Source organism: Pungitius pungitius, chromosome 3 (genome assembly GCF_949316345.1).
Source record: "Pungitius pungitius chromosome 3, fPunPun2.1, whole genome shotgun sequence".
NCBI lineage: Eukaryota > Metazoa > Chordata > Actinopteri > Perciformes > Gasterosteidae > Pungitius > Pungitius pungitius.
The window spans coordinates 23,438,676-23,460,585 of record NC_084902.1 but is presented as its reverse complement, the minus strand read 5'-3'; the positions used below and the strand labels follow the sequence as shown (position 1 = coordinate 23,460,585).

The 21,910-nt window shown below is 45.2% G+C and overlaps 1 protein-coding gene across 4 annotated transcripts in view; it reads left to right on the top strand.

The window, feature by feature from the left end:
* The first annotated feature begins 264 nt into the window (after positions 1 to 264).
* Positions 265 to 21,910, top strand: part of kcnh7 (potassium channel, voltage gated eag related subfamily H, member 7) — a 50,536-nt gene continuing 28,890 nt past the window's right edge. For all 4 annotated transcript variants that reach the window (XM_062561350.1, XM_037483767.2, XM_037483759.2 and 1 more), the window contains exons 1-3: positions 265 to 500; positions 1,296 to 1,526; positions 19,033 to 19,188. In XM_062561350.1, coding sequence (XP_062417334.1) covers positions 425 to 500; positions 1,296 to 1,526; positions 19,033 to 19,188 — 463 coding nt within the window. In that variant the 5' untranslated portion in view covers positions 265 to 424. The remainder of the gene's footprint in view (positions 501 to 1,295; positions 1,527 to 19,032; positions 19,189 to 21,910) is intronic.

Below are 21,910 nucleotides of genomic sequence, written 5' to 3'. Positions count from 1 at the left end.
GTCTCCCTCCACACGGCGACAAGTCCTTCCACGCGCGCGCCGTGCTTTCGAGGAGCGACGGGGGAAATGTTGGCGGAGCTGCGTGTCGCCGACTCTTTCCTCCCCAGCTTCACGTCGGCGAGGAGCGCCGGCGAGCCTTTGCGGTGCGCTCAACCGGGGCACGCGTCGGAGTTGAAATAAAAGGGAAACACGGGGGGGAGGGAGGGGTGGGGGGTTAGAAAAAAATAGAGATTCTGGGGGTGGGGGGGGGGGGGGGGGTGATATTTTCTTACGAGGATGACAGACTGGTGACAAAGAAAAACGGGGAGCCCCTCTGGCTTCGCTCGTCCCCCGCTAGAACTTCGCGTTTCGGGTGGACCGGCTCCTCTTTACTGGGAGAGCCGAAGATCTTTTTTTTTTTTTTTTTTTTTAACCATCAGGAACCATGCCTGTACGGAGGGGTCATGTTGCGCCACAAAACACATTTCTGGGAGTAATTATCCGGAAATTCGAAGGACAAAGTGAGTACCTCCTCCTCCGGTGTGTGGGTGTGTTTTGTTGTGCTGCCTTCCTTTTGTGTCCGTCCTGGCTCCATGCTGACAACAATGATTTAGTCGTTAGGAAAACTCTTATTAAGCCATTAATATCAACTAGGCCACAATGGAGTAATTATATTTTCCATTGATTTACAAAAAAATAATTAATAAGTAATTGATGAACTGCTCTTCAGAGGTAAGGAGGTGGAAAGTGAAAATAAGTTAAATAACCCTCTGACTACAGTTGTGTAGTGCTGGAACCTACTGCTCCACAAAAGTATCTGCATGTCAAAAAATACATATAACTTCCAGATAATATCCCCTGCATGGGCATGTATTAGATCCTTCAGTTAAGATTAGTTTTTCAATATTTTCAATATTGCACACTAGGCACATTGTCAGGAGTCAAATCTGGTTCTACAGCTTAAAATCTGTGGCTTTGATTAGTCTCTAGAAATAACTCTAATCATATAAAATGCTATTATTAAACTGATGTGATCTCATCAATAGGAACCAAGTACTCCAGCTGGTTTATGAAGTTATGTTATTATTGGATCTTGGTCATTGGAGCAAATAAAATAATATAATCCAGTATAATCAACAGATTAAACCCACGTAGCTATATTTCTAGAACTACATTCATCTTGCACGTCATATTAATGTTACGTGCTTACTCTTTTAGTGTGTGTGTATTATATTCACACACGTTGTTCAATAGTGAGTGACTCATAAATAAATGGAGTCTTCAAATTAACAATCATCCTCCCTCCCCCTCTACAGATAAGAAATTCCTCATCGCCAATGCCCGGGTACAGAACTGCGCCATCATCTACTGCAACGACGGCTTCTGCGAGATGACTGGCTTCTCCCGGCCGGACGTCATGCAGCGGCCGTGCACCTGTGACTTCCTGCATGGCCAGTTCACCACCCGCCACTCGGTGGCCCAGGTGGCCCAGGCGCTGCTGGGCTCAGAAGAGCGCAAGGTGGAGATCACTTACCACCGCAAGGACGGTGAGTGCCCTGCGATGCACATGACACTAAAGCCGTGGCTGTGACGTCACTGAGAACCGCACGCCGGCTGGGCCACCGGATCTCTGTCGCTCACTCTCAAAGTAATCCCAGTGTTTTTTGGGCGCATTGTGGAAATGGCGTGTCTCAGCACAGGACGCACCCACAAGCAGTGTTAATGTGCGTGCGTGTGTGTGTGTGTGAGACTTTCACAATGCCTCGCTCTCCAGGCACAAGGTTGGTCATTTTGACTTCTGAGCCTGCTCGATCTGGAGCTTTGTGTGGCAGCAAATCACTGAAAGAGGGGGAGAGCTGAGCTGTGAAGATTTCCTTTCGGCCGTGAAGTCCGGTTTTGCCATGATGCAAGCGCTGACCGTGAAAGATGTTCATTAGCCTGCGCTGCATAGGGCACTGCGGGAAGGATGTAGCTCACCTCCCTAGAGAGTAGTGCGGAGATAGAGAGGCGAAAGCTTTCTATGCTCATCATCTCCAGAAAAGCTAGCGTAGCCGCCGCACATGACAGTCCCTGTGCGTTCCCTCGGGCCCAACCTGACGTCAGCCTGCGACTGACTGCATCTGTGCGGCTTTTCCACGGTTTACATAATCGACGGGCGTGCGCCCGCCGCTTATGAATACTGCATGCAGATCATGACTTGGCATGACAGCTGCTATTGTTTTGATTAGTTACGAGGCCAGCTCCACAGTGGAAGTTTACACCAGTCGCATCAGCTGCTCTGGTTCAGGGAGCGTTCATGCGGTGACCTCCAACAATGATACGCGTATGCAATCAGAGGAATGCGCCTCCTTGCATAAGTTTATAGTATGATACCAAAAAGGATTAACTTGTTTAGAAAAGTTATGTGGAGGTCCAATCTGTCTGGCGTGATTACAAGACCCCACTCCATGGTGCCAGTAGGCTAGTAAGCTGTTAATATTTTTTCGCTGTTTCTGTTTTGTCCTCCTCGAAAATATTGAACACTAATTGTTGCGTAAACCACTTCTGCAAACTCCTCCAAAGCCCGTTGAGTTCTCTCCAGCTAAGTTGACGCAGGGATCTCTAATGAAGGAGCGGGTCCCACTGAGCATCCCCAGTGAGCGAGCACAGTTTGCTGGCTCATGGGTGCCGAAGGAGAAACGTAACGCTCCTGATCTTGAGCAAATGGCTCTCTGCTGCCAATGTCCTCGTGAATAGGGAGACACGGTGCTGTCCTCGGGAATCGGTTTTGTCATTTTGGTGTGCGATCGGAGCTCTGATGATGATTGGGTCTTTAAATATGAGCTCCTTGTCCTTGTAGCTGTCTAAATTAGTCTCACGCAGAGAGGAGAGGGAGAACGACGTTGACTTGGTTGAAGGTGGTTTACAGAACGCTCACAAATAATGGTACCCCTTGCAGGCATAGATGTGTAAGGTCAAAGGTCAGAAGAGGGGTTGTCCTGGAAAAATGCTTGAGTGAATTGACAATTGAGTTGGAGGTGTCTGCTGTTTGAGTGAAGTAGTCTCAGTGGGATCATTTTTCAGATCAACAAATAAAAGGGGAGGAGTCAAATGTAACTTACTACATTTACATTCCCATGTAAAAAAACTTCCAAACACTTAAAGCAAAGAACTGTTGGCTATAGTTTTATCAAAAATATTGAAGGTACACCTTGGTGGTTAAATACTCCTGACATCAGCTTTGTATCTTTGTATCTGACTCTTTAAATTGATATTCATGGTAGGGTTGTCACAATACATAGAAATTCTGATTTTGACCTGCCATAATTATCCAGATACCTGATACTTACCATACCAGAAATTGATACGATTTGTGTATATTTATTTTCAATACTAATGAATACAACATCTGTATGGTTCCCTTTTCACCAGCTGGTTCCTGCCCAGCACATGACAAATGGCATTAATATTAGTATTTGCCTACAGCAAGATATTAATAAAAACTAGCTGTTGCCATCATAGCATTGATTATACACAGCTATGTAACGTTGCCAAGTACTTCCACTTTTCACTTCTGGCATTTTTTTTTTCCAAAGCCAAGGACAGTACACAATGTGCAAAAATTGTATTGTTTAGTATTGTATTTTTAGTACTGATACATTAATTCAGCGACTTGTTACTATAAAAGGAACATCAGCAGTAAAAAAAAAAAAAAACCTTTACAAACACAAGGTCCAACCTAGTGCCTTTTTTTTCAAATGTAGAACTCTTTTGCTCTTGTGTGTTGTTACGTGAAGCGAGCACTGCCCTGCTTTAATAGTTAAAGCAAAATAAAAGGAAAAATAATTGTTATGAGAATATGATCCGACCTAAAACGAAAGGTGAATACCGTACCTTTCCCCCATTTCCCTGACCCCAACTTACAAGTACTTTCTCTAAGTTATGTTTAAAAATGAGCTCGCAGAAAGGGAACAATTAGTGAGCCCTCATTAGTGAACAGTATTGCATTACTTCAAGAGGACGCTATGCAGATGCCTTGTGGGAATATTTGTTGAACTAATTAACCAAACAAAGATCTTTTGAAGGCGTCGGGACACGTTACCAAACAGCGGCCTTGGGGGAAGCCAGCTTCCGGACCAGTGATGCTCTCACCGCTTATCCTTTTGAGTTAAATAAAAGGGGCGCCGTGACTCGTGATGAGTATTATCATCTATTGGCAAGGTAGACGATTGAAGTACTTGAAACATGGGTGTAGCGGCTCCAGTGCCTCGGCGGGACCTCCGTGGTGTCAGCCAGGCTGAGCCGGGGGTTCAACCTGCATCGATCCGCTGGCCGAACGGGACTAATGAGGACAGAAAAAGCTTTATGTTGTATTGATCCCCAAAACCCGGTGCGTTGTCGAGAGGGAATCAATTAGGGGCCCGGCGGCCGCCCCTCCACCAGCTTACCCACGGGGGACTTGGATGGAAAGAGCCGAAAGACTTCTGACCATCGGACCCTGTAGCGAGGGGGGGGGCGGAATAGGGCCTCATAACCATTCTGTATGGCTGCCTCTAATTACCTCGGCGTTTTTCTCTCACCTCACTCGGCGCTTCTCCAGGGAAGGTCATGCACCTGTTTCCTGCTCCAAGATTCTGCTTTTTATAATAAACGAGTACTGTATGTCTTTGCAGGCAATCTTACAGTGGATTCATAATTCAATAATTCTGACATTCATGTAATTCAGGAACCACAAATTGTTTCGTATTTTCAAACATCTTTTTTGATGACAAAGTATGTGTACAGATTTTCTCTCTTGAGAGATCATGTCTCCATGTAGAAGACTGGCCGACTCGTAGATTGTGGAGAACTATTTTACAGCAAGGATCACACAGACCATTTGCTTTCTCTTGTTGTTGATTCTCCTCCCAATGCTGGGGAATTTTACCCTGCTTTACATATTGTTATAAATATGCAGCGTTTTATAAATTGCCGGTGGTTGTGGTGAGAAAAAGTTAATAATGTGTGGAAATGTAAAATGGCATTAATGAATAAACATTGTATATTCTCAATGTAGCCCTCTGAATCGCCGCAGACACCCCCCACCTCCGATCAATTATCTCAATCAAGCATATGTTATATATTATACTTTTTGAAAACTTGGGAGGAGTCAAAATAATTATATAATGCAGTCATTTATCTACCCTCCCCCCAAACACACACCCATTGGAGAAATGTCACTGGGGCGAGCTGATTGCTCTCCATTGGGGTTTCTGCAAGGCAATCTTCTTCTTTTTAATCCCCCCCCACCCCCCCCCCCCCGTTGTCCTTTCCAGTCCGTGAAGGAGATTCTGCTCGTCAGCACCATCTCCGGCACGTCGTTAATGCCTTCTGATTTGTGCCTTTGCAGAAGCCACCGGGCCGTTTGCCTCCCAGTGCTCTTATCTGGCCGACCTCTGGGGAAGGGGTAGCTGTCATTGAAGTTTGCTCCTAAGCCTCGTGCTTGACATTTAACGCTGAGCTGTTTGCTGCGCTTCGAATTCCATCTACTCTCAAGTGCACCTTTATTTATTTGGATATGTATGTAAACTGCAATATTTTTTTTTGATCTTGTCAATGTGAACTGTTTTTTGCACAAAATTCCTCTAAAACTGCCTGAACTTCAAACTAAAAAGGTCAATTCAATCATTTGTTTAATTATCAGAATCTGCAAACAAATGTTAAATCCATTTGAATTTTAGTGGCCTTCTACAACTCAATTTAGAACACACACAAATGCAAAATATCTACCATTTTGATAGTGCTATGTTCTGGCAGTGTTAAACTGACAATAAGAAAAATTGCGAGTCACTGCAACCACAGGATCCCTCAGCAGGCATCCGAAATCCAGCTATTATATTTTTATAATATGAAATCACGATTAGCCATGGACTTAATACTCATGCCCGAGATAACCTTCCTCATTTCCCCTACAACGAGGGGAGTTTGCTTGCTCGTGTAATGATGTGTCCTGAAAGCATAATCGTTTTCCTTCTGAATTAGCCCCTGGCAACGGCTCTCCATTATGTGTCCTTACAGTAAGTGCTGGATCGCTGCCCAGAATCTGGATCAGTTTGTTTTCCTCTGGCAGGGATTTTGTGAAACATAGCCGCGCGCTCGATTTTAAAATCCTAATGGATGGCGCTAATTTCATTCGCAAAATGACGTGAACGGCAATAGTCTAAAAAACAAAATTCAAACGCAGAAGCCTTATTTAAAAAAACGCCTGTGTCAGACCTCATGTTGACCATGGCAGTGAAGTTCTCCAATCCCAGAGTAAAAACAAACCGCACATCACCTCAACATTCAGCGACCCAAATGGAATAGTCGCTGCGTTGGCTTCCCCACTCAGCAGCAGCCTCTCAGGGGCCTTTTTGTGAAGCAACAAATCCTTAAGCTCACTACACGGCCAGAGATTTCACTTGCAAGTGGCAAATGAGACTGAAAGTCTCACGTTATAAGTCTGAGTTTTCGCGGTAACGGAGCAAGAGCCAGGGTTGCTTTGGTTTTGTGTCTATCTGTTAGCAAGCATTTGCATTAGTTTCCTGTTGGCGTCGGCGGCCTAGACTTGATTTCCTCTTCAATGGCAGGCGATCCTCCATCACTGCCTTGGCCGTCGATCGCGATCTACCTGTTGGGCTACCCCAGGAATAGTCCATGAGGCTCTGATGCCGGACCTGAGGAGTGATGGCGATCTGACGGTATGACTGATCCAAGCAAGATGAGCCCGTTAGTCCTGCGGGGCTCTTTCCCCAAACCTCAGGTTTGGCTGCACGTGGTGGGCAAAGTCATATGCAGAAGGGAAGAGGAGGATCAAATGCAGAGGGAGAGAGGAAGGAGAGAGCGGAGGGTGCAACACAATTAGGCAATAGAAATGAGGCGGAGGGAGTGTGAGAAGGCGCCTTCAAGTGTGTCTGGTTTAGTGAGCGAGCTGGCAAGCGAGAGGGGGGAAAAAGGCGTCGGAGAGGGAGAGTAACCGTGTCCCAGGTTGTTCGACTGCAGGAATCTCCCTCCTGACTTCAATTTGGCAGCTTTGAGGTTGAAGATTGTATTATTGTGCCGACAGATATCAGTCGAATTTGCAATTTTCCTGTGTACTGATGCATCGTCAGGAGAACGATGCTCCTGTGTGGTTAGGTTTATTGCTCGTACATCTACCCTTCACTGATCACTCGTTATTTCCTCGCTGTCATCGTTCAAGGCGGTCAAGCATGACCTCAGCTGTCTAGATCAGCTGGTCTCCTTGATTTCAACAGCACAGCCTTTTGACGTTGTTTGTATTGCTGCCGACTCTCTAGCTTTCTAGATGCCTCCCTTAAACACTGCACCGTTGAAAGTCGTCCCTAGTCCTCACTCCGGAGAAGGACAAGCGAACCAGCTGCGTCCACTCACTTCCCGCCGATTTGCTACCCACAATTCAAGGCCCCACTGACGCGCGTTGTCACCATTAATAAAGCCTCAATCCGGATTCTCTTTTTTTTTTTTGTGCGAGTTGCGTGGCCACGAGTGGCGGAACGATGTCCATCCTGCTCCCAGCGATCGCTACGGCCGTGCCCAACACAAACTAAAGCGATGAAGGATCACAGAAATAAAGGAGCTCCTTCGCTAGCGGTGTGTGACTATGAATCCGAGCAGGCCCGCTCGCGGCCATCAGTTCCCATGAGCCTGAGAGAAAGGCGTGTAATGAGCAATTCCACAGCCCCCACTGGCCACATACTCAATCTGAAGTGACATGGACCGATTTGTTTTGTAGTGAAGCTTCGATTTCCTCCGCGTTCATGCCTCACAGTGGATCTCATTTATAATGACAAGAGGAATTGCAGAAGTCCCTTTACAGGAGAAGGGACTATTACCAACCGGAGTCCGTTAAAACTGTCACACAACACACTTCACTGTCGCCTCATACACAGATATTTAATTTTTCCGACCCATTTCCCTCCCGTCCGTCACACCCTCACTTTGCAGCCCCTGGTGCTCTGCGGCGCAGTGTTGTCCAGGCAACGGTAGAAAGAGCCGAGGTTTCTCAATGCAACAATGGAAATCAACCTGGTTTGTCTGCCGATAGCCCTCGAAGAACCCAACCACGGGTGACTCTGTGATGCAACTTCCCCTCAAAGAGCAGGATGTCACACAGGTGCAATGCTATGAAATCTGTGCAGGACATGGCACGCTGGCCACAGTTCCACATGTCTATTTGATGTTCAATGTGACTGTGATATGAACTCAGCTGTGTGTTTGTTTGTGTGTGTGTGTGTGTCCCCGCACCTGCCGCTTCAGTAATCATTAATCAAGACTCCCAGTGTCATATTGCTGCTTACGTGTCTTATTTATTCATCATTTCACAATAAAATGTGTCCTCTTGAAGATCCGAGCAGCTACAGAATAAAATACATCTGGGCAGCCTGATGTTGAACCTTTTTAACAATATTTAGGGATATGCGAATGTCGACCACGTGCAGCAGCTCGACTTTGGGTTTTCACCTGTGAATTCAGGTCGTTGGGCGACTGTACCGATGAATAAATATAGGTCCTTCTGATGTCGGATCTATGAATGAAGCCCGCACACGCTGCTGCCATGTAACAGCATTACCACGGAAACCGCTCCGACAACAGGCCCCACAGCAGTGCGCCGCTCAGCTCTGTGCACAGGAGGTGGCATCCACCCACTCAGATTAAATACGTTTTTCATTGTGTCTAGCATTAGTGCTGTTAGCAGGTGTAAACATGTTCTCACGTCTCACCATGTGATATCAGACTATCTCATTCTCTGGATATGAGAGAATTATACCCCCCCCCCTCCTCCTTCCCATTCGTATTCGCCTTTATATGAATCTGATTTATTTATTTATTTTACAAACCCACCACTAAATGCCAGGCCGGGATGTGGCCTGCTTTATAACTGCCGGTGGCTTTCTCAACCTGACCACAAGCGGTCTGAGGCCTTCCATTAGTCTTCAGCCTCTTCCTGCACTCTCAGACACATCCATCATCCTCATCATGTTAATACTGACTTATGTTCGTGATGGAAAAATCGAAACCTGACCGATGTTTTCACAGTAATATGAAATTAATATTAAAGGGCAATTATGAGGTGTTGAGCTTCCTCACTTGTGCCGTAAGCAGCTTATTACACCATTAAAACTACTAAAGCCTTCCTATCCTAATTAATCTAATTTCATAATCCTACAAATCGTGTGGGGGTGTTTAGCACTTTAGCCACAATAAGAAGGTCGTGGGTTCAACTCCACCCAGTGGCCTTCCTGTGTGGAGTCTCCATCTTCTCCCTGTATCTGCGTGGGTTCTCTCCAAAGACATGCTCTGGGAATTAGGTCGATTTGGTGATTCTAAATGGCCAGTAGGTGTCTTTGTGTGTTGTTATGCAAAAAGTAAAAGGATATAGTTGATTACAAATAATAATCTTGGTTTTTTTTGGCCAATCAGTATCCGCGAACTGAGCTGCCTCGCGGTATCTTCTCCGCTGCGCCGTCTGTCAAGTCCAGTTATTTTCCACATTCGTCATGATAAACGGTGTATTTGTGGCACCGTTCGCAGCTCGGCGTTTGCCAGAGTCCACAGAGGCCTTCCATCAGCCACCACCTTCTCCCTGATAACCTTTTGCTGTGACGCCGCGTGGCGCCCACACCTTCAGACAGATTTGTCTTCTTCTTAATGCTTTGTTGTATTTCGTGATTTGCTCTGTCACTCTTAAGGTTATCTCCTCGCTCACTGTCACCAAGAGTGAGAGTTAGCCATGAATAAAAAGGTCCATAAGCATTTTAGACAAATTGTTCGTATTGTGCCCTTTGTTGTGAGTCTTCCTGTGTTTCTAGAGAGCAAGCGCCAAGCATTAGTTCACTTGTCGCTGTATGTGAACCACATCAATGCCAAGAACTATTTCGTATTTGCATATGCTTTGTTAAAACTAAACCAGTGCATATTTCCTTTAAAAAAGAAGAGAGAATTTTTAGTATTTTAGAGGAATTAATCATCTCTGATTGAAATCGAAGCCCCATTCAAGACACAAAGTCCTTGTCTGACTTTAAGAGTATCTTGTCATCTGATCATTAAGCACTCTCACCGCTTGCAACCCACACTCCTAATGAGGAGTGTCCAACACATGGACACTTTTAACAGAACGCACCGACCTTGAGGTTTGTGCGTGGGTGTGATCTTCTATTAAAAGAACCGGGTCCTCCCTCTCCAAAATACTAGACCAGATGATCAAGTCCTGTTCAAAGTGGACATCAGGCCTCCGTTGTGTAAAGACTTAAACCCTCAGTTGTATTACTCACCATATCTGCTCTGCATTGATTTTTGTCTGGTTTTCTGGGCTGCCTCCACATCCTCGTAGTGCTGCAGGGCTTCACGCCCCCCCCCCCCCCCCCCCCCCCAGGCACATGGGAGCAGATGGATCTTATACCGATACCTGATTCTCCAGTCATTAGAGCACTCACCAAGGCTACAGCCATTAGCGGTTTTCTTACTGAGTGCACAGTACACACATGCGGTATTAACCAAGGGGGATGTCAAACACTCCAACGGTTCTTATCCAAGTCATAGTTTATGTCTTCTCATCCTGTCTGAGAGAACGACATTGACAGTGGTCAATGACGTAGTGGACTTGGGACCTGGTCTGTGCCGATGCAGCCTCTGATCGCAGCTGTTGGGGGGCGTCCCCCAATAATCCTGCCGCTCGATTTGAGAACCTGCGGTCTATTGGCAAACGTACCGAATGCAACACCCTCAGAAGATTTGAGACCAACGCCCCACATCCAAGGTCACACAAATCTGTCCGCCAAAGGTAAACACAAAAGCACAAAGTGTTGAGGGGATATAATGATTGGGTTGATCCCAGGCCCGGCTGCAGCACATGGGGTACAGAGAAGTTATGTAACAGACTTGGAGACCGTTGCACCAGTGAGTAGCAAAACATTAATCTTCGCAGAAATTCCCATTCATGAATAGATTTGTCTTGACAAAAAAAAATCTCTTTCTTTTTTTTTGGTTATTGGACTGTCTGCCAACAACCGGGCCACAGCACTGATGTGGTTGGGACTCCAGGGACGAGGTAGCCCTCCTGAATTAGTGAGCAGGCATCCGAGTTAAACAGCTCTTAGCACAACTGAATGAATCCTGAGTGGGGAGGGGAGCAGAGGAAGGGATCACATTTCCCTAGAATGGAAGGCAAAAAAATAAGCCGTCCTCCCTACGCTGCAAGGTCAATTCTCTTTAACTTTTTCTTTTTCATTTCCCACACCGTGATATCTCATCCCAGTAATGTTGAGTTAAGGGACCTCCTGTGTGGGACAGTGTGCTCCAATTAAGGGGTTTGGTGATGTAGACTGACAATATAAAAATTCAAAACACACAAAATCTCAAGATATATAAACCTCTATGTTTTGTAGGGCCGGGGGGTATACAGGTTTTAAATTGCCATACAGCATTCATTTTTCATGTACCGTCATGCCGGGGCATAGCCATAACGAGTGTTGTCGCTCTTCGGCAGGCAGCAAAATGTATGACGGCAAATTAATGTCAAAATCCGAGAGCGCAAATGAGGTCCATGCGCGCACGCAAATCAAACCGTCGCGAGCAAAAAGTCCCCCTTGGTTTGTTCATTTCTTTGCTGGCAAGTAGTTTTTCTTTTCGACAGTATGGGGGTGGACCCAGTCACAATGGAATTGCCACATCTAACTGGTAACAAACCTCGTCTTAGGACTGGTTGGATTTTGTCTCTGTTGAGCGTTCCCACAAAAAGACCCTGTGTGCAGGATAAGCGGTTTGAAGATGGATGGATGGACAACAGTGTTTGTAACACTAGTAATTGTAAATTGATAAAGTGACACTGCCAAACTGCATGCTGGGTACAGCTCACCCACTATCACAACGTAGTAGTCGATAGATTGAAAAAAAGAGCGATGGATGGAGGAACAATGAGAAACCAGAGATGCACACGTGTGTGTATGTGTGTGCCCAAGAGAGGAGCTGTGTCTGTTTGGAGGGTTTTTGGTTTTGAAAAATCCGATATCAGAAAACAATTTATTGCTTCAGTTGTTTGAGCTGCTGTTATTGCCTCTGGTGACATCACTAGCAGCCAAGACAAACGCTGTTCACCACTCTTTGTTCACCGCTCGCTGGTCAGTTTGCGAGTGAGTTGGCCAGCGACTGTGAGCAGCTGTTCAGCTGGGCCGGCGGTCCTTTACAGTGTCAATGAACGAATGAATGTGTTTAATCAGAAAAATAATACTGTGATATGAAGTTTTGGCCAGAGCGCCCAGCCCTAGTGTGTTGCAATAACCACAACTGGCCACTTAAGTAGGTAAATATGTTTTTTTTTTTTTTTAATCCAGATTTGTAGGAGTTAAGCCGTTGCAGTTTAGCCTTTCAAAAACGACATTTTCACAACGCTTCACCGCACGCACCAGTAATGACAGGGTGCGCCAGCAGGCACTATAAACACTATAAATCTTAGCCAGAAGGATGTATGCTACATGACTGCATGAAACAATGGGAGACCCAAGTGTAAGAGAGCAAGACCGAAACCAAATATAGAGCCAGATTAGGGCGATCAGGTGTGTCGTGCATGCCATCGTCTGGGCTCCAGAGATTGGATCCATTTGGTTTGTATTTTGACAAATGATTAAATTTGTTTTAGGCATGTTTGTAATCCCCAGGGGTTTTGAGGGAGAGAGGAAGGACCCCCTCGAGGAGTGCAGCGCCACAGCTCACATCGGTGTCACTCACAGACACGCGCACACACACACACACACACACATGCACTCATCATGCCTAATAGGCCGAGGGGTGAAAAGCACGGGCTGCAATGTAGGAGGACTTTTGATAGCGAGGCTCTTGGTGGCAGTTTTCTCCAAATGAGGCCATCAAGATTCCCATATGCCACAATTCCCCAATCATTGTCAGCCATCACCAGTCAGCAGATGTTAAAAGTGTGTGTGTGTGTGTGAGAGCTGCGTTTCCCTTCCTCCATGACCCGATGGCGGTGCATTGTCTTAATTATTGATAGTGGAAATTTAGAATCTAATGAAATTTCCAGCATCTTGAAACCAGAACTCGTACATACGAACACACTCTCTCACCCAACGGTTTGTAGCCGTGTTGTGGTGTTCAAAGAGATTTGGCGTGTGGTGAAGTGACCCAGCTGAAATGTACCTTTGTTCAAATAATGTTGGTCCTCTCATCACTGTGAGTTGCGCTGTGTTTATTGCCCATCGCTGGTTTGTGTGAGGTCACCATGCTCAAAACTCAGAGATCCTGAACTTCCGTAAAAGTAGTCCGTTAAATTTGGATGCACGCTTTAAATACACATATCATTTAAAATAACAACTTTCAAGTTTTCAATTGAAACTGCCAGATTTTTTGCATTTTTGCTTAGAAAACATCAATATTGAAAATAATTGCTTTGTTCATTTTCCTGTGATCAATCGATGTACATCTCATACATGTTGTAACTCTACTATAAGTATATTTTGCTAGTATTACATGTCATTTAGCTGGTTTTAGTATGGTTGAAATGCACTTATTGTAATACCTCGTTTTACTTGACCATTCTTGCATTTCTATGGAGCCAAATCCAGGCACAAAAGATCTGAAACTGAAAAAAGATTTGAAACTCAAATATATCTTGAATATCCCCAAAATTAAAAAGTTGAATGAAAAAATATATATTTTATTCAAAAAAAATAAACTGAGTCTAAACTATATTCCACCCAAAAATACTTTTTGTCAACTTTTTTTCATTTTGAATACATAGTTTTATTTTTCAACTTAAACTTTGTTTGTCAAAGGATCCAAACTTTTGACCTGGATATGGCTCCACACATTTCCATCATCCTTTTTTTTCTTGCACATTTTCAATGGAAACGGACAATTTGAAATATCTAAAAAATATTGCAAAAACCTTTTATATGCTGAGTTGGAAGATTTTGCTTGAAATTGGAACCACCGCTCGTCTCAATGGACCAACTGCTCTACTCGCATAAAGGGGGTGGATGGATTTTCTCTGGCGGATTTTCCTCATTTTAGGAAAAGAAATGTGTGTGATGAAGGCCCAACTCAGTGGGAACTCTGAAGTTCAACAACGGTGCTGGTTTTCAAACCTCAATGTCAAACCAGCCCCCAGCGGATCTCTTTGTGTATGAAGTCCCCGGTGCCCTGTGGGTGACTTTGATCCATCGATCGCTTCAACCGGAGCCGAGGGGCCTTCTCTATTCTTTTTGGTTTATTTTGGCTAGTTGGTAGCCCCTTTCCCCCCCCCCCCCCCCCCCCAAGAGTCCCTCAGCCTCCTGCGAGTTGGCGTGCTCATCAGCACACTGTGCCGTCATCCTGCTGGGCCATCTGTGCGTGTTGACAGATTACCAGGTAGCTGTTTTAATCCAGGTTGGTCCGGGAGGAAGTGGAGCCGAGTGGCTATAAAATGTTGAAATCAATAGGAGCCTGGTTTCCTCTCGGGTCTCTGGGGGATGATTGGCAGCTCCCTGTTTATCAGCTCATTGTCGAAAGATTATTAAAACCACGACTCGGCACTCAAGCCCTCCAGATTCTGTTTTTAGTCCACACGCATCGTCGGCAAGTTTGTTTTTTTTCTACACAGGAGAATGCTGACCCGTGCTGTGTTTTTCATATGTATTGTGTACCTAGGAAGTCATTTTTAAATACGATTCTCAAGAAGATGCCACCTGAGGTCTCTTATAAACATTCAGGTCACAGATTTTCTCGTTGGGCTCCAACTGAATCCGTTTAGTTTCCTCTCGAAGGTGCCGTCTCTCATTACACAGCACCGCGTAAACCAGCTCCATCGCCTGCTTTATTACATTTAGTACAGAGAACACTCTGCTAATTAATGTTTGCCACAGCCTGTGTGTGAGTAATTGTGTGTGTGTGTGTGTGTGTTTGTGCTCCTCCTTCCTTGGTTTTTCGCAGAGCTGAGGTCTCTGAGCTTCATTAGTGTCTGTGCACTTGTGTGCAACAGAGAAATGTAAATGTTCTTTCTTTGTGTGTGTGTGTGTGTGGTGTGTTATTGTGTGTGTCTTTGTCTTTGACCCTTCGGCCGAGGCGGACACGCAGACGGGCAGGGATTTGCATCTGATCTGTTTGATCCATCCACTCAAAACACATCCGGCGGCCTCGCTGCAGAGAAGCCGGGCAGCTCTCTTGTTTCTCAGGCAGGGGGGGAGAGAAGGGGGGGGGGGGGGGGTAGAGGCTGGAGGGAGAGGGCAACAGAGAATGAAACGGGATGGATTTAACAGGTGAGGGATGAAGAGAGGCCAGGATGCAGAGGGAACGCAGCCACATGGAGAGTTGCGGTGGAAAAAAGCTCCGGGTCATATTATGATCTGAAGGGACGGCTCTTATTTAACTTACTTCATCGCGTTTCTCTTTTCTCCCAAAGGCCCATTCACGTGTGCCTCATCACACTTCCTAATGGGCGCCGAGGCGCGCAAAGGGACGAGTCCACTCGTCTCGAAGCGGGGTATTACCAGACCTGCTGGTGGAGACGGACGCTCCGTCCCTCGTCCTCCCCCACGTCGCCACCCACAACTCAACCCGACCCGACATGTGGGATTATAACATGGAACTGGTTAATTGACAAACACCAACCGAACCTGCTGTGTAAACACCCACACATATAAAGACGGCACCCTGTTATCCCTGCAGGTCCAGGACTCACGTGGACTTTCCCTCTTTCAAATTGGCAAAAAGACACATGCAGAAGCAAGACACTGGTTACTATGAACACATCGGTCCAATGGAAAATATACTAAATGTACCCACATGCTCACTCTTGTGCACGTGCAAGCAAACAAGCCCACTCCAGTCCAACCATTATGCTTTGTAGAACATAATACTTCTATGAATTATATATGCCTATGCTTTCCAAGGTGTATTTTTAGAGACGGCACACAGATAGCTTTACAAGTCCAGAGTGACCCCCCACCCTGGGTAAGGGTGAAACCAACAATTATTTTCACATTGATTTTCTTGAGATTCTTTTACCCATCACAGAGTAAAGATCGAGAAGAGAGTTTTTTTTGCTGAATACTAAGTTGATAATTAGTTGACCGGGCTACAGGCTCCTGAAGGTGCGTCTTTATTTATATCTCCTGTTGAGCGTTTTAAGGTTTTCTCACCTGGAGTGTGAGTAAAGTTTGCTACACAGCTCTCTCTTAACTGATTCCCATCTCCGGCAGATTAAATCTCTCCTTGCACTTGATAAGCTTGTCTTGAAGTCTTGAAGTTTCCCGGTGCCGGAGACAAATGCAACTTGGCTCAGGGAGTATTGCTTCTCTCTGGAGCACTGGTTTGTTTCCATGGAAACGCGCCGGATCATTTTTAATTTTCATTTGCGAACAAAGCATGGCGACACGGGTTCAAATAATAGGACGCCCCTTGTCACAGCTCGTTGTGGAAGATGAAACGGACACTTTCATGCTTTCATCTCGACAAATTGGGTGTGTGCGAGGGGCTGAAATAGCATATCCAAACTATTTTTAAACAGTGGGTTTGTTAAACATCTGTATTTAGGTACAAACCCTGTCTGTTGTTAACAGTAAAGCAACTGAATTGTCCTTACACTATGTATTCCCTTTAGCTCCTAAAGAGACACACAGCCTCCACTCGAAGCGGGGACATCCTTTGAATTATGTCACAGATGGCAGCGCCCCTTCCCCCCAGCTGATATTAATGGCCACATCCACCCCAGCCGACAATGAGTTAGCATTGTGCTATTAGGGGCAGGTTACTGCTTAGCGCAGCAGAATCGGGGCTGCCCTGTGCATAAATCAAACGTTGGCCCGGTGAAGCGGTTGTTTTATATTATAGCTGCACAATTGAGTTTGAGCTAACCATCCCTTAGAGTGTGTAATGCACTAAATCCCATTGTAGGCCTCGGGATGCTTTTTCACTCTCGACTCTGTACCAATGCTGGCTCTTTGGCCGGGGGCTCATACCGGGTATCAATCCACCATTGTTTCATTAGCAAGCTGTTTGTGGATGTGTGGAGGCCAGGGTCATTCTTTTAAAAGTAAGGAAGCATCGCTCACTCTTTAAATGTATATTTATGTATCGAATAGATCAACCCCATATTATCACTAAAACGGACTGCTATTTGAGTCTTTGTCGGCATTGGTGCAGCCTCACTTGTTTTTGTAATTATCGTTCAGCATTCCTTCCATAAATGATGACAACCATCTCTTCATGAAGCTTTTACAATGACTTACAAGGTTTAAGTATATAGTAGTAGTATAGTATTTCCTTACTGCTGGTCACTCTGACATTGGATCACTCTCTATGAGTGAATAATTATACCGTGCTACAATATGTGCATTATTAATCATGGGTGTTATCAGATTTTGGAGCCTGACCATATATTTCTCTCCCAGAAAAAGAAATGCTGTAGGCTGGGGTGCCTGCTGGGAGAGCTATAAATAGCCTCCTGGTGACAGCAGGACTAACAGCCTAATGTGAGGGAGAGCGTCTTCTAGAGATCCAGTGTTCATTATTTATAACTTCATATACATTTCTTTATTTTTAAAGCTGCATTCCAGCTTGTGTTCATCACATCACTGCCACCGTTGAAATATATTGTCAAATACCTCAATGACTCTTTTGTACTTGTATACCTCATTTGAAGCCGAGAATAGACTAATGGTGTGAAGAGTGCGGCAACTCAGTTTCATCAGTTTTCATCTTCTCTGTTGTTTTGATGAAATATGGAGATTTAGTTATGAGGCATTATCGGATTTACCTCCTGTTGTGAAGCCTTTGGCATAACTAACAGCCATTCATTTTTCCTCCCTTTTTAAATTGACAACATTTCTCCACTGAGGTCACTACGTAAATGCAGTTTTATTTTAAATCAAACAAAGAACTTTACAATGACTTATTGAATTAGTTTCCCTTTCACGGGTCACATTGCATCCCACTGGAAAAGAGGTGAAAATGAGCTGGTCCATTGCTCGTAACTGGAGCCAATAAATACCTGAGTCATTTGTCCCACAAATGAGTGACGTTGGTGGGTGTTGGAGGTTGTTTGTCCCATGGGAAAGGAGCTCCAAAGTGCAGAGAGACATTCCTGGTTGCTATATTTTGGGAATTGCATGCCAAACAATCACCGTGTTTGCACACTGCTATTTGTGCAATCACTTTGGATGTCGGCCAGAGTAATACAGTATCAAAGCAACGCAACGGTGTCCTATAGATAGATATATTTATATGTCTATCCATCTAACTACTGCAGGAAAGATTTGACGAGAGAAAGTAGTAAGACAATGAAAGAGCTTTGCACTATTTGGAGGTGTTGAAGCTGGATATCTTTATTGTGAAAGGCCTGAATTCCCAGATATGTTGACTGCATTGATGGTAATTCTGGCAACCCTTTAACCAATATTTAATCTCCGCAAAAAACGTATACATTTTTACAATTACAATGGATGTCTCCCCGGGTCATGGCAATACCAGCGCACGGCTAATTCACCGGCATTAGAGTCCTTTTACCAACTCCGGTTAAGACCATTTTCATAATTAAAATAGTATTTGGTTAAAAAGGTAAGGCGCTAACGCTTAGTTTTACACCATTAAAACACCCGAATACGTAACACAATCATTTTTCTTAATTGTTTTAATGGTTAGTTAGCTAAAAACTGCCTGGGTTAGGGACGTTAGCTGGAGAAGGCATATTAATGTTAACTCAATGTTTTGCCTGTATCTTACTGTGCTGAACGTGGTCCCAGGGCAAGTCTGGATGTCTGAAATCATTCAGCTCCAGAGGCTTTTCTCTCTATGGACCTCTTGACTTCCTCAACCCTCCGCTAGACCATTCTGCACACACCGCTTTATCTGGAAAAAGATGTTTGAATGTCAGGGTGTTGATGGAATAGATCTCCGGTCACACTGCACAGTATTTGAAAAGCTGTTACTCTTTCGTCCGGTTTTAACCAAAAAATGATTTAAATTCAATCAAGTTATTCTTTTAGAAGCCAATCAAGCACACACCGTGGATGTGATTACCCGTATCTAACAGTCATTTCCTGTTCCAAGGTTCAAACTTCCTGTGCGCCACCCACATCATCCCCGTGAAGAACGAAGAGGGCGTGGTCATGATGTTCATCCTCAACTTTGATTACATCCTGGATGAGGAAAACAGCGACTCTCTGGAAAGACTCAACCACACGTCGCCCTCCAAAGCAGACCAACGTGAGTAAAGACTATAAAGACGACATTACATATGGAGACAAATACAGATGAGATGATAATTTGACAGAAAGGCGCTTGGACTCATCCGTAGATTTGTCATCAATGTGCAGCAAGATAAATCATCACAATAAAGCGCTGGTGTCTCATTATTCTGACGGGGCGTTTATTGACGTGTTGTTACTGCGGTACTTTTTTAGCATCGATGTACCGTGCAACATTACTCCTGAGACAACAGACCCAACTAATATGTGGAACATTCATCTTCTCACGTACTGCGTGTTTACAGGGTAAATTACAGGGTAAGATCGGAAGAGCTAGAGGGAAGGAACCGCCGCTCGTGAGCTTTTCCTTGTAACCTTTTACCAAATCCACATCAATTTGTGCTTTTTTTGTTGTTGTTGTTGTCACAACTCGAATATTAATGTTAAACTCCCTGCTATACGCTACGTGAATACGTTTTTTTCAGTGTCTTGCCTCTTTAGCATAATGCCTTCTCCCGAAACGGTGCGTTGCTTGACAGCTCTTTGGCACCGTGACACCAGAGTTTAGCCGACACTGATGTGTTAGTCTGCTATCGTCTCAAAGGTCTGGCCCAATTACAGCTCTTTGCCTGCCAGGATGCTCCGATGGACCTCTGGAGCTCCACCGGAGAGCGCTGCTCCCAGAGCTGTCGGTGTAATAGCGTAGAATGACATGAAAAAGCAGCGGCATGGAGGACCAGAGGTCACCCCAAGATGACTGTAATTGGACGAGGCCTCTAACAGGCTGTTTTGCCTCATGGGCCCGGGCATTGCGGGGAACAGAGTTGGGAAGCGTGTGTCAAGTACATAATCAAGTGTTACCCGCGTGTGTTTGTGTGAACACTTCAAAAAACACGTGTAAAAGCGTTCGCCTTTCACTGTGAGCGCCTGTGTGTGTCACTGATAAGACCTTCCTCCCTCACTCTTCTGTGGAAGCTAATTGCTCAGCCAGAGCACCATGGCTTTCACCCAACCTCTGAGGATGGCGTGCTTTGCCGTGGAGATTTTGCATTCCTCTGCCTCGTTCCATTGCAGGTACCACATTAGCAGATAGACCGAGATCACAGGCTACGAATACGGGACGGCTGACCTAATAAGCTAATAAAGACAACATTGCAGATTAACAAACCTCTGCAGATGGAAACCGGAGCGAGTGGAAGCCGGGGTGTTGCTATTCCAGTACGTGTAGGAGCAGCTGCCTCGATGCGGTGATGATCCATGTGTTGCATTATTTCCAGGCCCTCTGGGGAGGGAGGCAGCGCCGAAGGGAGGGCTGCTATCGATGGCCTTTCCCGCTTGGCAACCACCATCTATTCTGCCCTCATTGTCTTACTATGGCTTCAATGCGGCTGAGCGGGAGAGGTTCAACAGAATTAATAGTAAAATAATGATCATGTGTAATTTTTCTAGCTAATGTTCCCATCTTACAGGATGGATACAGTTGTATATGTGACTATATGTGATCCTAAAATCTGAACAAAACTAAAGAAACGTCCGGCACAGACCTAAAGACACCAGGAAAACTACTTAAAACCTCATGTGCAGGTGTTCCTCCTACACAAGGTGTCCAGGACCACTATGTCTCGCACACACTCGCGGGTTGAAAAATGCATTAGCCACTTCATCATAGGAGCTATTTTTAACTATTAACTCTCTGCCCTCTTTTAGAGCGAGAGAAACACATGTGCTGAGGCGTCACATAACTTGTACTTGTTAGTACACCTTAAGGTGTGGGTCTCGGCATAAGTCCAGTTCCCATATTGTTGGGCAGGTCAGCTGCGCAAAGAACATGACACCAGCTGCTGGTGTCGCTCTCCGCCTGCTCCGGACCGTCTCCCACTGCGTGTGTCGCTCGTCACTCAGCAGACAAGTCAGTGGGAAGAAGCTGCCACGGGCAGCAATCATTCCTGAGCCAGGGTTTTTCTTTTAGAGGAAATAAATTACGGGGGATGTTTTATCTCTCTGGTTGTTAAAAAAAAAAATCTATTAGACCTGACGCTGCTTCTCACTTGATTTAGCCCCTTAATAAAAAATGTAATGGGTTTATGGTCTTTATTGCTAGTTTTGTCTCCAATGCAGCATGTTATCGTAAATTATTATTGATTTAGAGTCAAATAGACCATAAAGCAAGGTGTGCTTTAGGCCAGTGCTGCTGTGTGATTGACAGGTCGCTCCGCTGGTCCTGATATGGTCACTCCATTCATTGTTTGCTGAAACCAAGTAGCAACGGCCAAAATGTATCAACTACTGCAAATACAGCTAGCTCAGATTAATCGAGGTCGCAGTTCAATTCTCTCAATACATGAGTTTAGGGACACAGCACACCAACTCGTGGTACTCTCCAGAGCTGCTGAGTAATGGGACTGGGAGCCCAGGTAGAAACGTTGGTATGCAAATCAGTTGCTAAGCGCATTAACTGCATCGCAGATTTGAATGTGTTTAAAATAACAATAATCAGCAACACAAAGCCGCCTTTGTCCCGCACGCATGCACCAAACGCCGGCGGCTTATTGTTCTTCTTCCCCCGGACACACTGCTGAGATTACTGAAAGACATTTCACTCCCCAACACGGCGATCTGAGGACCCAATTAATTTTCAATGCAAATATTACAATCTGGTATCATAGCAACAAGGGCTGGCGTGCGTCTGTTGGCTGTGTAAAAGCGGCCAATGAGGGGTTTTTTTGTGCTGAGAGATGGAG